The sequence below is a fragment of the Pantherophis guttatus genome, chromosome 10 (genome assembly GCF_059756535.1).
Source record: "Pantherophis guttatus breed Tessera chromosome 10, ASM5975653v1, whole genome shotgun sequence".
Lineage (NCBI taxonomy): Eukaryota > Metazoa > Chordata > Lepidosauria > Squamata > Colubridae > Pantherophis > Pantherophis guttatus.
This window is the reverse complement of record NC_142072.1, coordinates 413,992-429,789: the sequence shown is the minus strand read 5'-3', so window position 1 is coordinate 429,789 and position 15,798 is coordinate 413,992. Positions and strand designations below refer to the sequence as shown.

Below are 15,798 nucleotides of genomic sequence, written 5' to 3'. Positions count from 1 at the left end.
AGCCAGTTGCACCACTTCGGGAGACCCGAAGTGTTAACTTTCTGAGCAGTTTAACAAACTGGTTGTTGGAAGAAATCATTAGGGCAGAGAACCGGTTGTTAAATTACTTGAATCCCACCACTGCCTATGAGCCACAAACTGTTGGCTTGTGCCCCACTTGGAAAAAGGCCGGAGGTTCCATTTCACAGAAGGAAAAGACTGCAGCCAATTCAGGCAGAGCACAACCAGCCTTCTCTGGGTTCTTGCAGTGCAGAGCCGGCTGCCTGGAACTGAGCAGCAATAAAGGAGAATATCTGTAGCTCAGGGATGAAAGGCTGAGCACTCAGGATGTCACCTAGTTTGGGTCATGAAACGTCTGCAAGAAAATAACCCAGTTCAGAGAGCACCAAGGAATTGGCCAGAGCAGGAAAAGAGGGGTGATTCCAATGAAGGCCGATGCAGCCTCCTCTTCCTCACTCCTTGTATTCTTTTACACACACACACACACACACACACCACTGACATGCATCTATGGAGATTCTCATTCCTCCAGGACAGGTCAGGGTTATCCCAAAGGTTTCTAAAAGGCAACTGGACTTTCTTGGGGTTTTTGTTGAAAACATTTCCCTTCTCATCCAAGAAGCTTCTTCAGTTCTTTGGTCAGAACTGAAAACCAAGAAAGTCCAGTTGCCTTTTGGAAAAGCATCTTTGGGGTACATGCCTATTTCCCTTCATTGTCCGCGTTCACGCTACCTGCTTTATCCCTGATGAAGAGAGCCAAGCTTTGCTTGCTCAGCCCGTTTCTCTGGGCCTCTGGCAGGAGTTCAGAGTCTCATAGGGTAGCCAGCTGGGCCTGAGCTGTGTTGCCGGGGCCACCAGTTGTATGTAGTGGCTAGTTGGGGACTCAAGCCTTGCCATCTTGTCTTTATAGCCCACTTTCAAAGCAGAGTTATGGAGGGGCAGATCCAGGAGAAAGAGCTTTTTCCCAGCCCGGGAAACTCTTTGCTGGAGAGAAAAGGCCCCAAGGGAGCAGGAAGGGGAGAACCTGGGGAAAAGGCTCTTTGCACCCAGCGCCTGGTGCAACAGGAGCATGGACATCCATGCGGTGGCTGTCCTGGAGGTGGCTGGGTTAATGTTTAGCCAGCGGAGCAGCCCCAGCCAGAGCTCTCTGGAACTGAAAAGCAATGTGCAAACATGGCTTGAGAAATCTGGGTCACGATGGTGGCTTAATTTCAACCGGCTATCTGTTAAGGGTGTGCCTCACCAAGCTCTAAGGCAGCAGATGCTGCAAGATACCATAAGCAAGGAACGGAAAAGTGCCAAGACTTCCTTGGAAAAGCAACATCTTCTTTAAAGGGGGACTTTAAAAAGAGTCAACAGGTTCCTGGATCCCCAGCGGAATTGGCCTCCTTCAGCCCAGCACCACCCAGCTGACATCGGCCGAGCCTCAAGCTGTGGTCCAACTTCCGGTGGGCCGGGGACTGGCGCAAGCGAGCACTTTGGAGTCCCGACCGTATATATCCTGCCTGGCTGGCCTTGGCAGCCCCAGCTGGATTTGCAGCAGCCATGGAGATCTCGGCCGTCACTCGGATGGATTGGGGGGGGGCCTTCAGCATTCTGTTAGCCATGGCTGCATCCTGCCTCCTCTTCCGCCACTTTGCAGCCAAGAAGAGGTTCGCTGGCCTCCCACCGGGGCCCCCCCCTCTCCCCTTCATCGGCAACATGCTCCAGGTGGACGTGAAGGAGCTGATCCCCTCCCTCAGGGAAGTGAGTCAGGGCAGGTGGGGGCTCCCGGGGGGGGGAGGGATGTGGAGCATAAGGGGCAAAATGGTTTGTTCATTTGTCTATGTGTCTATCATCTGTCACCATCTATCTATATCTATTGATCGATCTGTCTATCAATCCATCAGTCGGTCATATTTAGAGACCGCCCATCTCCCTGACAGAGAGACCCCGGGTGCAAATAAAATAGAAGAGAAAAGCAACAGGAAATCAAGACAAGCCCAAGTGGCTGGGAAACTGGACCGGCCCTCCTTTTGGTCAACTGAGGCCGATGTGGGTCCCCACAGAGCCAATGGCATCTCCCCGAACCCAGGGAAGAGGCCATCTATCCTTCCCAGGCCAAAGTAATGCCCGGCATCAGGCCAACCCCCTCCCTGCCTTGGCCTGAAGCAGCAAAGCCCCCCTCAGTTGTAGTGGGTCAAGCACGAGGACCCGAGACAGGGACAGCTCAAACTTCTCTCTGTGGGGAATGTCTGCCAGGCCCCACAGAGCAGCTCGAGCTGAGCCGGAAGGATGTGGCCTTGGGCAGGCACCCCGAGGGCCTGAGAGCACACAGCTCCAGCCAGGAGCTGGGAGGGTCCTCCTCTTAGCAGAGCCCCCTGCTAAGAGGAGGACTAGAGCCCACCTCTAGGTTTGGTCTCTTTTCTCCATCAGCCTTAATTCCAGACAGTTGCAGGGCTTTAGATCAAAGAAAAGGCACAGCTTCCCCCAGAAAAGTGAGTTTGTGTGCACATATTAAATTAGATTGGATTAAAGCTCTAAGCTAGGGGCCCTTCCTGTTGGGAAACTACCAGCCAGGCGAGGAGGGACCAAGCGGGGAGGTAGCCTTGAGTCTTAGGTCTGAGCCCCCGCCCTCCCATCCACTGAGCCTCACCTGTTTGTTCCCAAGAGAAGCTGGGCAGCCTGTGGGAGACTCTTGCGTTCTCAGCAGAAGTCAAGAAAGGGGGAGGCAGCTTCCACCCTTCATTTGTGGGTCTGGTTGCTTTGCCTGACCCTTCCAGGCAACCTCTGGTGGGTCCATCAAAATCCATACACAATAAACTGCACCAAATGTATTATAAAACACCACTGCCTGCCCTGCCCTGCCTGGGAACCCCCTCTTCAATGGAGGAAAGCCCAAATCCCTGCTGAGTTGGTGGTTCTTGTTCCCTGTTAAGGGAGCCTCCCCCTCACCCCCCCTGAGAAGGAACCCTGCCCTGACCAGTCCTCCTCTTCTCCCAGCTCAGCAAAACCTACGGCCCCATGTACACCTTCCATCTGGGCTCTCGCCCCTGCGTGGTCCTTTCGGGGTACCAGGTGCTGAAGGAGGCCCTGATTGACAAAGCCGAGGAGTTCAGTGGTCGGGGGGACTTTCCTGCTGTCCAGATGTGGAGCAAAGGAAACGGTGAGACACTGGAAGGAGAGGAGGAAGAGGAGGAGGAGGCAGCTGCTCAGGTTACTCTTCAATCCTGGATTTTGGAATGATTCAGAGAGCGATACGATGACTCCACGTTCAATTAAATATATTTTTCAGGGCTTCCAGAGCTGAATTTTGACTTTTAGAAGAACCAGTGAGGGGCGGGTGGTGGGGAGTGAATCATAGCCCAAAATAAGCCCAAGTTAGTCTCAAAATAAGGAGATTCTTGTCTCTGATTCTCTGGGCTGGAAAGAGCTTTGGTGGAAGGGAGCTGGTGGGCTTCCTGGGAAGAAGGAAAATTGTGGGCAGGCCAGGCTGGACCTGGTCTCGGGTATGTTGTCCCATCTCCCCCCCCCTTCATCCCCAGGAGTCGTGTACGGGACAGGGGAGCGCTGGAGGCAGCTGCGCAGGTTTGCCATCGGGACCCTGAAGAATTTCGGGATGGGGAAACGGTCCATGGAGCAGCGGATCAAGGAGGAGGCCCAGTTCCTGGTGGCTGAGTTCCGCAAAACCCAAGGTGGCTGGAGGGCCCTTGCCCCACCCTTTCCTTCTCTGGCTTATAAGGCGGGACAGGCTGCCTCGGGGTGCAACCCTCCTCCGGTTGGTTCCCTGATGTTTTATAGCAGCAGAGCAGCTTGGCACATTGCTTAAGGGGGCAAAGGGGCCTTCCCTTCCTTTGGGGCCAGAAGAATCCCACCTGCTGGATCCCAACTTTAAAAGAGGCTAAGATCACCCCTGGTGGAAAATGTGCTGAGCTTGTTAAGGATTGTTCAATTAGAGCAGGTGGCTCCCTTCCAGTTCCCCCCTTCTGGAAGCTCTCCAGGCCTTTCCTGAATATAAAGTGCCTCATTTTCCAAGCACTCCCTCTCCCGAGGAGGCCGGAGAGACTTTGCAAGAGAGGTGCAGCCGCATTCTCAGGCTGAGCTCCTCCAGGTGTGCCGGGTCCTTCCTTCATCTGATGCCCTCTGGGAATTCTGGAGGCATCAGGCACCACATCTAGCACGGAGCAGGTTGGAAAGACTGCTAGGCAGAGATTTCAGCTATGCCAAGTTATTTCATTTAATTATTCAACTGCCATAATTAAGCCAACTTTTTTTTGAATTGTGCCAAAGAAAGGCTACATGGCATGAAGCAATCCCTGGGTGGGTGGGGGAGTGGAAGAATGTTATAAAATCCACCCCCCCCCCCCCGGGCTCACCGTTGCCCCCTTTTGCTCACAGGCCAGCCCTTTGACCCGACCTTCTTCCTAAGCTGCGCCGGCTCCAACATCATCTGCTCCCTTGTCTTTGGAGAACGGTTCGAATACACAGATCAGGTCTTCCTCACCTTGCTTGACTTGATCAACAGCAACTGGAAGCTCATGAGCTCCACCTGGGGACAGGTGAGGGTGACCTGAGGAAGGGTCTGGCTTGCTCAGGCGCCCCAGAAGGAAGGCCCAACATGCAGCTGATCCTAAGAATTGGCAACTGGATGCGGCCAAGTCCAAGGAGGCCTTCTCACGGGGCCTGAGCCCAAAGTTCCACGAAGTGCCTAAAGTCTGCATTTATGCCCCCTGCTGTGCTCTTCCAGTTTTGCCCTGGTTTATTTTATGTCTTGTGAACTCAGGTCCTTCAGCCCGCTTAGAGTTGGCTGTCGTGATGTGGGGTGGGCTAGTTCTCGCCTGCAGCTGCTGTGGGGCCAAGGGGAAAGGGCAGAGACCAGTTGGCCGGACCCAAATTGGGAAGGAAATCAGATTTCATTTTGTACAGACAAGGTAGTGGCTAATAATTTAACCGCTCTGTACCAGTCCAGTGGAAGTTTCCAGATCGTCCTCCCATCAATGTCCTCCCGCATGTGCCAGCAATGGAGTGCCAAGGGTTGCCAAGTATAGCTGGCGCGATCCAAGGAGGGCAAAGAGCAAGAACAAGTCCAGACCCAAATCAGTGCCCCTCTTCAGGAAGCCCTACTCCCAACTGAAAATCCTTAATGGGGGGGGGAGAGAAGGAGAGAGAGAGAGAGAGAAGTTGTGAGAGAGGTCACCCAATCTGCAACATTGAAGTTGCCACCTGAGCTGTGCCTTGTCTGGTGCCAAGGGGCAGCTTAGGCAGAGCAAAGGGGCAGTGGAGCTGAAGGCCAATGAGAGAAAGAGAGAGAGACAGAGGGAGGGGGAGAGAGAGAGAGAGAGAGAGAGAGAGAGGACAATGAGGCAGAGCACTCTTCTGGGGAAAGTCCAAAGGAGGCCAAGGGCCACAGGCACCAGGGCCAAAAAGGACCGGGCTGATGCAAGATTAAAGCCTGAGCACAGGATCTTCAGCTGATCACTCGCTGCCACCCCCAGAGTAGCTGCCCTGTGAGAGGGCCTGGCTTTCGCCAGAGTGGTTTGGCTCTTCTTTCTGTGTCATGGGGGATCCCTAACCCCACCCCCACCCGTCAACTGAGAAGGTTGATGGCCCACCCCAGAATTGGAGGAGACCAGAGAAGCTTTCCCGGGCTCAGTCTCTGGGCTCCCTTCTCTCCATCTCATAACTCAGGGGGTTGTGAGGTTGTGACCCGCAAGGTAAGTCCCTGAGGGCTTCATCTATGGCTCGGGGCCACCTGGATGGATGGGCCGGCTGGAAGCAGGTGGGCTCCGCCTGGCCAGAGACCCCTTCAGAGCAGAGCTTTGCCTTTCTCCTTCAGCTGCTCTTCGTCTTCCCAAATGTCATGAGATGGGTCCCAGGGCCCCACCAGAGAATCTACGCCAATTACCTGAAGCTGGCAAAGTTTGTGGGTGAGCGGCTAGAGATGAACAGGCAGACCCTGGACCCCAACTCCCCGAGGGATTTTATCGACTGCTTCCTCATCAAAATCCAGCAGGTATCACCGTGGCCCCTGCCCGGCTCTGCCAAGAGGGGAAGGGGGTTTCTCCTGGACCCCCATGCCCAGGAATCCTCGGAGGAGGCCACGCAGTTGCTGCATCTCCATCTGGGGTCTTGCACCCAGGGCCGGGCAGCCGCGCTGGCTCTGCTTGGGCCTCAGGGGGCGGGGCAGTACCGTTGTGGGAGAGCCAGGCTGAGCCTTCACTTCCCGGGCCCTCCTAGAAAAGCCCATCGTTGTGGGCAAATGGGGTGGGCTCCAATTTCCAAACCCTCTCAGCCTCAGTTTCTCAACTGGCATCTTTGCAGCCCTGTTAGAAGCAAACCAGGCTACTTTCTGCCGCCTTGCAGGAAAAGGGCAATGCCAGTTCTCACTTCAATGAAGACACGATGTCCAAGACCACCGTCAACCTCTTCTTTGCCGGCACCGAAACGGTCAGCTCCACCCTGCGCTATGGGCTGCGCATCCTCCTGAGGCATCCCGAGGTGGAAGGTAAACTGGGGGAGGGGTGGAGGAAGGGGGCCCCATGCAGCGTCCGAGCACGTGGGAGTCTCGCAGGGACAGGACAGAGCAGAAGGACAGGCAGCCCCTTTGAATTCCCCCCCGCCCACTCCCAGCAGGGACCTCGGGTGGTCCCCTCCCCTTGCCGTGGCTTTTGGGGTGACTCTGGAATTCTTCTGGCAGAGAAGCTGCATGAAGAAATTGACCGGGTCATTGGGGGCAACCGTGCCCCTTGCATGGACGACCGGAATCAGATGCCCTACACGGATGCGGTCATCCACGAGATCCAGCGCTACGCTGACATCGTCCCTATGGGGGTGCCCCACACAGTCACAAGAGACATCGAATTCCGGGGATACAGTCTCCCCAAGGTTCGGCCAAGTAGAGAATATGGGGCGGGGGATGGGATGGGGGTCAGCAGCGGTCTCTGCCGTGATCGACTTGGGCTGGTTCCCAAAATGAGAAGCACACCTGTCTTCTCTCCAAGGCCAAATGGCAAGGCAGGCACGAGGATGCCCTGAGCAGAAAGCACTCTGCCCATGCCTACGATGACGGTCTTCTCCACTCAGTGGGGGAGAACTGGGTTCAGGGCCGGCTGCCCTCTGATCACCCTGCCTTCCCCCTCAATCATAGGACCTCAACATCATCCCCTTGCTCTGCACCTCCCAGTTTGACCCCACACAGTTCAAGAACCCCAATGCCTTTGACCCGACCCACTTCCTGGACGAGAGCGGGCGGTTCAGGAAGAGGGAGGCCTTCATGGCTTTCTCAGCAGGTAAGGGGAAGAGAGGCCTCAGGAACCCCTGCTCCAGAGACCCCTCAGCCCCCATGGGTGGGAAGGGTCTTCATCCAGTGTGGGGCAGGAGAGGCTAAGAGCCTCATCGGTTCCTTCCTCTGGCACAAAAGGGAGGCAGGGAGATGGTCAGGCTGGCCAGTGCCAGGCTGGGCCTCCCCCATCTCCCTTCGCTGGCAGAGACGCGAAGGAAGCCTTCTCTCTCCACAGGCAAGCGGGTGTGTCTGGGTGAAGGCCTGGCCAACATGGAGCTCTTCCTCTTCCTCACCACCATCTTGCAGAACTTTCGGCTGAAAGCCCTGATGGACCCCGCAGCCATCGACATCACCCCCGAATCCACCGGCCTGGGCAGCATCCCCCGACCTTACCAGTTCTGCCTCCTCCCACAATAAAGGGTTGCCTCCCCTGGGGGGCCCAGCTGCTGTGGGTTGCTTGCCTCCCGGATGCCCGTTGGGGGTCCCTGCCCCCCAACCTCTCACTTTCCTCTCAGCCCAGTGCTCCCAGCCTTCCCAGCCAAGCCAGTCGCCCGCACCTGCCTGCCTCCATGTGGGCTCTTCTGCAGACGCTTGCCCTGGTGCCAGGGGATGCCAGGCTCAGCTGTCTCTCAGGCTCTGGGCTACCTTGGCACCCCAGCAGGCGTTGCCTAGTGCAGAGAAGAGGGCTTCAGAGCCGAAGCCTCAGCAGCATGAGCCGTCTGCCCTGCAGGTGCCAAGGACGGAGCCGGGTGCTGCCAAGGGGGTCTTTGCAAGGCTGAGGAGATTCTGCATTAGGAAGCGCTGGCTCAGTTTTTTTACCCAACGCCCCCTCACTTGATGCCATGTTTTCCAGGGGAGGGAAACTTGCCGAGGGAGTGCCAGGACTGGCGATGCTGTGCAAACAAGCCGGTTGCCCAACTTGCAGAGGGAGAAGCCACTTCCGGGGGCAGGGGGCGGGGGGGCTTTCAGAGAGTGGGCTGGGGAGGTGGAGAAGCACATCCAGGTGCCCCACAGGAAGATAGGGTGATTTGTACAGCGTCTGTCTCAGCCAGCTGGGGACGAGAGCTCAGCTTCCAGAGCCAATTCCTCAGTGGATCCCTGCTTCTCACAGCCACCAAAGTATAGCTGGTGCCTTTCAAAGGGATCCCCTCTGCCCCTGCCCCACTGGATGGGGTTTTATGACCCTGCTACTCCAGGGTGTGCCGGCTTCCCTAACCGCAAGTCTTGCTGGCTGGAAGTCAGGAGAGCCTGGAGAAAAGGAAGTTTTGGTCACACCAAGGGTGATTTGGGCGGCCTGAGTGCAAATCCCGGCGGGATTCCCAGCCCTGGTCCCGAATGCAGGAGGGGAGCTTCTTGTGCGTGCTTGCTTAGCATTTTATTTAAAATGTTTGTATCCCACTTTCCAATCCCCAAAGGCCCTCAAAAGAGTTTGCAAACAATTCCGAAAAATAAAAACTGGCTGAAATTGATGAACAGAGCAGAAGAATCTCTAAAAAAGCAAGATTATTCCAGGCCTCTTGACGACCCTCAGCCCATTTCTCCAAGGCAAGCCTCAAGTCAAGGACAGGGGTCAAGCGTCTGTGTTTTAACATAAAAACAGGCCAACTTTGCTGACTTGGAAGGAACCTTTGAAAACATTGGGTCCTGTGCAATTCAGTTTTTGCATAAGAATGTTACTTATTTCTTGGTACCCCTCCCTCGGCGAAGTTACCGCTTTCCCGCCTGTCCCAGGGGCCCTGGAAAACCCCCTCGGGTAACAGGCACAAAGGGCTCCCGAAGGCCGCCTTAGACGGAGGGTTGGGCGGCTCTGGATGCGGCCTTCCGGCCTCTTATTACAGGGCTCGGGCAGGTCTTTACTCTGGCGGTTCTTTTCTTCCTGTTTGCATTTGGTGCCTCTTGGAGCCGCCTTCGGTGCCCCGGGCAAAGCTTGCGCGGATGAAAGTGCATTTCGGGCTGGCAGGTTTCCCATTCCGCAGCCCTGAAGGCCGAGGCCTCGGATCGGGTTCAGGGCTGGAGAGCAGCGGGCGGGCGGCCCAGAGGAGGCGAGGCAGGGGGCCCCGCGCCCAGTTGCCGCCTCACCGGTTGCAGTGCAGCCGCCCGGGAGAGCCCCCCGCCGCCCCCCGAAAGAGCAGAGCGGCTCTCCGGCAGCCCCGCTCCGCTCCGGAGGGCAAAGGGGCGGCCGAGCTCCTCCTCCCCCCGGCGGCGGCGGCGGCGGCGGCGTCAGCGGGCGAGCGGGCGGCAGGCGTAGGGCCGGGGCACGTTCCCGATGCCGCTCCTGAGGGGCGAGAGGTCGAGCTGGTCGCGGGGGCGGCTGGGCTGGAAGGAGAAGCGCTGCAGGAGGGCGGTCAGGAAGAGGAAGAGCTCCATGCGCGCCAGGGCCTCGCCCAGGCACAGCCGCTTCCCTGCAAGGGGGAAGGAGGAGCGGGGGCCGCTGAGCTCTCTCGCTCTCGCTCTCTCTCTCCGGGGAGAGCGGCCACAGCATCCCGGGCCCCCCCCCCCACTCACTCACCGGCAGAGAAGGGCATGAAGGCGCTGGAGCGGCGGAAGGCCCCCGCCTCGTCCAGGAAGTGCCCGGGGTCAAACACTTCTGGGTTGCGGAACTGGCTGGGATCCTGGTGCACGGAGTGGAAGAAAGGCAGGACGTTGGTGCCCTGTTGGGAAGGGAGGAAGGGGAGCAAATGAGCGGAGCTGGGGACGGCTCTGCCTGTAGGTGACTCTGGCCTCTTTCTCTTGAGCCTTCTCTTTATTCCTCCTCTGCAACCCAGAGGGCGAGCGAAGGTCCCCGCTTGGCTTGTGGCTCCATGTTTCTGCAGTCAGGCGTGCTTGGCAGCCGGTTGTAGAAGAGGGCACGGGCCAGTTGAAAGGGCACCCAGCCGATGTTACAGCAAAGTTTGCAGCTGAATGCGCATCCTCGCAAATGCACATATATTCAGGCAAAGACTGGCCAAAATGTATTAGGCACAAGGCCGGGGTGGGGGCATCACTGAAAACTGTGTAAATAGGAAAGTCATGCTCACATTAACCTAGGGGAAATATGTGTGAAAATGAATCCTAAAGTTTACACGCCTGTTTTGAAAATGGTTAAACTGAGAAACTGCCCAGCACTAGAGATCTTTGCCTCTTTCTATCCTGAGACACAGCTCGGGGGATGGGCAGTTCCCTGGCAGGAATGGAGGACTTGCAATCAAAGCCACAGATATTTATTTAAATGAGTATTAAACAAGGGGAGAACCGCAGCCAGGCTGAGCAGGAGCTATAAAGGGTGAACCAGGCCTGAATAAGGCCACCTCCAGCCGAGACCCCACGGCATGCTCTCTGTCACCCTCAAGTACCTCCGGAAAGAAGAAGCCCCGGAAATGGGTGTCCTTGGTCAGGGCGTGGGGGATGCCCATGGGGATGATGTCGGCGAACCTCTGGACCTCGTGGATGACAGCATCCGTGTAGGGCATCCTTGCCCGGTCAGCAACAGAGGGGAGGCGTTCGGAGCCAATGACCTTAGCGATCTCCTCCTGCACCTTGGCTGCAGACAGAGGGGTGGGTGGGGAGGGGCGCGAGACCCCCACCCGGCTGCTTTGAGGGCTGAGAGGCCCTGATCCCTCCCCCCATTTCCACAGTGCCCAGGGAGAAGCTCTGCCTAGCGGGGTCCCCACCAACCTCTCTCCTTTCTGCCCTGTGTTCCTGACCGGTGCTTGCTGGGCAGAGCCGGAGAGGTGCCACCTTTGCCAGCCTCGGGCGCTCGGATGCCACAAATGGCGATTGCCTCTCTGGCCACTGGGTGGGGGGGGGGCTCTCAGCCTCACCAGCAACTTCGGGAAACTTCATGAGGATGAGGATGGCGTAGCGGAGGGTGGTACTGATGGTCTCGGTGCCCGCGAAGAAGAGGTTGTGGGTGGTCATGATCAAAGTGTCGGTGTGGAAGAAGCTGCAGGGGTCTCCCTTCTCCTGCAAGCACAGGGATGCCCGGGGTGAGCCTGTGTGGCCACAAGAGCTGCTGCCTCCCCTTGCCAGGCTAGGCAATCCTCCTGCAGGGAAGGGCTTCATGCAGAAGGTGTGACTGTGGGATTGCCTTGCCGGGAGGCAGGGAGATTTTTCCTGCACACCCCGAATTTTCAGATCCTGTGACTAAGAGCCGATCCCCTGGATGGGAGGCTTGCCTCTGGGCTGCCCGGGAGCCGCATCTGGCCACTAAGTTCCCATCAACCATTGCTCTTCCCTGCCCTGCTGGCAGGGGTGGGGGAGGGCAGGGGTGGCTTAGGAAGCCGAGGAGAGAAAGGAGGGGCTCCTCTTCCCCCCCCCCTTCCAGAGGCAGCCCAGGGTCTCCCCGGTTTTTGTGGCCAGTGGGAGGTTCAGCCTTTGGACAGCAGCAGCAGCAGCAGCTGGGAAGATTTTGTGGAGAGGAACCTGGCGCTGTCTCCCCCCTTCCTCAAATTGCACTGTGACAGTGACCACCACTCTGCATTTGGCCCTCCTCTGCCATGGAAGTCGACACAGGGCCCCACAGAGGACTACAAAGCCCATTCTCACCTGCTGCATCTTCAGGAGGAAGCAGTCTATAAAATCGCGTGGGCAACTGGGGTCCAGGCTGGCCTGGTGGGCCTCGGCCATCTCCTTCACCAGGGCCCGCAGCTTCTCAAAGTTGGCAAATATCTGGTTGTGTGGTCCAGGCAGGTAATACATGATGTGGGGGAAAATGTTGTACATCTAGAAAGGAGGAGTAGGGATGGGATATGGAGGCAGCCAAAGGAGTGAGGGGGGTGGGAAGCAGGGGCAAAGGATACAAAGACCCCCTCCCAGCCACACAACTCCACCCTTCTATGGGAGCTTCCATGCTTCTCCTCAGCAGTTGTGGCAGCTGCTTCAGGAGGCTCAGCAAACACAGGAGGGCTTCTCCCACTTTCAGCCCTTGGCCGTGGAGAGGAGAAAGTGAGGGGGGCGTGGGGTCTCCCCTCATCTCAAATGTGCTTTGAGATGGGCCAGCAAGGCCCAGATCAAGACCTGAGCCTTTGCCTTTGCCTTTGCATCACTTTCATGACATCATCCCAAAGGTGTTTTTTCAAAAGGCAACTAGGCTTCGTTTTTTTCTTGAAGTTGTTTCACTTCTCATCCAAGAGGCTTCTTCAGTTTTGTTGAGACCACTTGGGAGTTCATATGTGCCCTCAGGGTCCCTGAATCAGTGCAAATGGGTGTGGAACCTTCTTGGAACTGCTAAAAGGACTCTGTTGTAAACAGGAGATGGGTGGTGTCGTATCCCTCCCCTTCTGTTGAGGGAGGGCTGTTCAATTTTAATGTAGATGGCCTCTTTGACTCCTCTTTCATACCAAAGCACTTTTGGTTTGATGCCATGAAAGTGATGCCGGAGGCTGAAGAAATATTTGAATACTCTGAAACTTTAAAAGTTTATCAGAAAGAAGGTAGGGGAAGCTGCCATGGCCACAAACCCCACAGGAGGGCATGACAGGAAAGAGGGGCAGCGGAGGGGCTACTTCTTCCTGCAAGGCCTGTCTACCTCCTCTGCCTGGCCTCCCCCCCCCAGCAGGTGCTCACCTGGGCACAAGGAGAGCTGAAGAGGCGGAAGTTGTCATTGACCAGCCCGATGAAGGTCAGGAAATGCTGGTCCTCATAGTCAAAGCGATCTCCGAAGACGATGGAGCAGATGACGTTGGAGACCGAGCAGCCAAGCAGAAATGTGGGGTCAAAGGGCTCTGTAGCACCAAAAGCGAAAGGTCCGAGGGGCTGAGAGGCAGGCTGGCCAGCCAGCCCCCCCCCCAATGTTGGTATCCTTCACAAAAGTGAGATAGCGAGAATTGCCCAAAGGGGCAGCCTGAATCTCTGAGAGCAGAACCCTCCGTGAAGACAGAAAAATGCAGCTTAGGCAGCCTCACCACCAGATGGAGTCATAACTGGCTGACCAAGCGCACCCGGCTTAATGGAACTGCACCTACATGGGGGGAGTAAGCAGTGGGGTGCCCCAAGGCTCCGTCTTAGGCCCAGGACTCTTCAACATCTTCATCAATGATTTCGGCAAGGTGGGAGAAAGGGGGCATCAAATTTGCTGATGACACTAAACTGGCAGGATCAGTCAACACCCCAGAAGGTAGGCTTAAAATAAGATACAGAAGGATCTTGACAGACTCGAACAATGGAATTTAATGTGGAGAAAAGTTAAGGTTTTACACCTAGGCAGAAAAAAACCAAACGTACAAGTACAGATTAAGCGAAACCTGGCTCGACAGCACCAATTGTGAGTGGGGGACCTTGGAGTCCTAGTGGACGATCACTTAAACAAGAACCAGAAATGGGCGGCAGCTGCCAGTGCAATCTTAGGCTGCAGAGGAACAGAATCGAGGTCACTTGAAATGTTAATACCACTCTGTAATGCCTTGGTGAGAGCACACTTGGAATGTTGCATATAATTTTGGTTGCCACGATACAAAAAAGATGTTGAGACTCTGGAAAGACTGCAGAAAAGAGCAACAAAGAGGATTAGGGGACTGGAGGCTAAAACATACAAAGAACGGTTGCAGGAATTGGGTAGTCTAGTGAAAAGAAGAACTAGGGGAGATATGATAGCAGTCTTCCAATATCTGAGGGGCTGCCCCAAAGAAGAGGGGGTCAACCTATTCTCCAAAGCACCAGAAAGCAAGAGAAGAAGCAACGGATGGAAACTTTTCAAGGAAAGAAGCAACCTGGAACTAAGGAGAAAATTCCTGACAGAGAGAACAATTAACCGGTGGAACTCCTTGCCTCCAGAAGTTGTGGGAGCTCCATCACAGGAGGTTTTCAAGAAGAGACTGGACAGCCACTTGTCTGGAATGGAATAGGGTCTCCTGTTTGAGCAAGGGATTGGACTAGAAGACCTCTGAGGCCCCTTCCAATTTGGTTATTCTGTTAAAGTAAAACGTCTGTTTCTCGTCCTGCTCTTCAACTTTGCTATTGTTGTTGTTAGCATAATTATTATTATTATTATTATTATCCTCATTATCTTCATCAGTGCTCATTCACCCCCATCCTGCCCCTCCTTCCTGGGGCCAGGCGGAGCATTCCTGAGCAGTTCGCTAGATCCCTCCTTGCCAATCAGCCTTTTAAAAGTGTGCAATTCACTGTTCTAAGAAGTTGCTGGAGCAAAGTCTCCCTTGGAGGGAGTGAAGGCGCAGCTCAGCCGGTCCAAGTGCCCCCCCCCGCAGCCCTGCGCACCTGTCCTCTTGGCCAGCTCCTTCACCAGGCACTGGGTCTCCTCCTGGATTCGCTCTTCAATGCTGCGCTTGCCCATCCCGAAGTCCCGTAAGGTCTGAATGGCAAACCGCCTCAGGATCTTCCACTTCTCCCCATTGGAGAAGGCGACGCCTGGATGGGGGGCGAGGGGGGGCAGAGGAATCAAGGGCAGGAGAGGCCCCAGGAGGGGAAGCCGTTTCTCCCGGACAGCCAGAGGGTCATCATGTGGACAGCCGGAGAGCACCTGATGTCCACAAGCAAGAAAGGGCAGACTGCCCCTCCCTGGACTGGGATGAAGACACGCGCATGCACGCATGCCCTCCCCCCCCCCACAGTCCTGGAAAAAAGGTCACTCGTGCAGAAGAGCATGCCTTGCAATGGTCTGCTTGGAGCCTGCCGGCTGCCCTCCTTACCCATCCTGGGGCAGCCACCTTTTTAGGGAAGCTGATGGCCCCGCTGGCTCCCCTGACCACCCTTCTGTTGCCGAGGACAGCCCCAAGGAAAGCTCTGCAGCCAGCTGGACTCACCGTTGCCCTGAGTGAATCGGAACAAGACCGGCATGTCTCCGCGGCCGCTGAACTCCTCGCCTTGGTCTACCAGGGCCTCCTTCACTGTCTGGTACCCGCACAGCACCACCACCGGCCGGGACCCCATGTGGATGGTGAAGAGTGAGCCATACTGCCTGCTGAGCTGGAGGAAAACAAGGGGAGGAAGTCTTGGACCAGGCAGTGCCTCCCGTGCGATGCCCCGTGCCCAGGAGATGCCTTGGCCCTTGGCCTGCTTTGTTCAACCACTGCTGCCTTCAAGGACCACAGAGTCCTCCATGGAGCACCGCTGCCCCCACTGTTTCTGCCACGCGTGTCCCGATTTGTGGCAGAGGCTGAGCTTACCTCCAGCAGGGACTTGATCATGTTCTTGGCATCCAGGTGAGGCAGGTTGCCAATGAAGGGCAAGGGCCGAGGTCCGGGGGGCAGGCGTGCCTTGGTGCCCCATCGTCCTCCTCGGAGGAGCAGTATCAGGCAGGAAAGGCAGAGAGCCAGGAGGAGAACCGTGGCTGCGCTGGCTTCCATGGTTGGAACCCTGGGAGAAGGCTTCGACGGAGCCAGTGAACACAGGGGCCCGCCTCCCATGCCTGCTTTTATGCCCTGGTTACAGGGACCAAGAGGAAGGCGTGTCCCCTCCTGACGGAACCTGATCCCTCAGGGCGGCTCCGAAGGCAGGCTGGGCGTTGGAGCTGAGGTTGCTTTCGGTCTCTGATAGCCACATCACCTGCTTGCATAACACTTTCTCCCTGGGCAGAAGTGCTGCCAGGCCACCTCCCACTT

The 15,798-nt window shown here is 56.4% G+C and overlaps 2 protein-coding genes across 3 annotated transcripts; one reads left to right on the top strand and one right to left on the bottom strand.

The window, feature by feature from the left end:
• The first annotated feature begins 1,418 nt into the window (after positions 1-1,418).
• LOC117677831 (cytochrome P450 2F3-like) lies at positions 1,419-8,730 on the top strand. Its single transcript, XM_034438314.3, has 9 exons — positions 1,419-1,746; positions 2,983-3,145; positions 3,525-3,674; positions 4,378-4,538; positions 5,816-5,992; positions 6,343-6,484; positions 6,677-6,864; positions 7,127-7,268; positions 7,497-8,730. Exons 1-9 carry the CDS (start codon positions 1,546-1,548, stop codon positions 7,676-7,678), a joined length of 1,506 nt encoding a protein of 501 aa, XP_034294205.3. The 5' UTR covers positions 1,419-1,545; the 3' UTR covers positions 7,679-8,730.
• Positions 8,618-15,735, bottom strand: LOC117677825 (cytochrome P450 2F1-like). Of its 2 annotated transcripts, none has more exons than XR_015729434.1 (9): positions 15,364-15,735; positions 15,001-15,163; positions 14,456-14,605; positions 12,806-12,963; positions 11,786-11,962; positions 10,916-11,203; positions 10,594-10,781; positions 9,771-9,912; positions 8,618-9,663 (listed from the first exon to the last, which is right to left on the bottom strand). XR_015729434.1 is itself a non-coding variant. In XM_034438300.3 (9 exons), the coding sequence occupies exons 1-9, from the start codon at positions 15,601-15,603 to the stop codon at positions 9,482-9,484; spliced, it is 1,542 nt and encodes a 513-aa protein (XP_034294191.1). In that variant the 5' UTR covers positions 15,604-15,732; the 3' UTR covers positions 8,618-9,481. The 2 variants fall into 2 exon arrangements, 1 of the variants encoding a protein (XP_034294191.1); XM_034438300.3 differs by having other exon boundaries at positions 11,062-11,203; positions 15,364-15,732.
• Between the last annotated feature and the right edge of the window lie 63 nt (positions 15,736-15,798).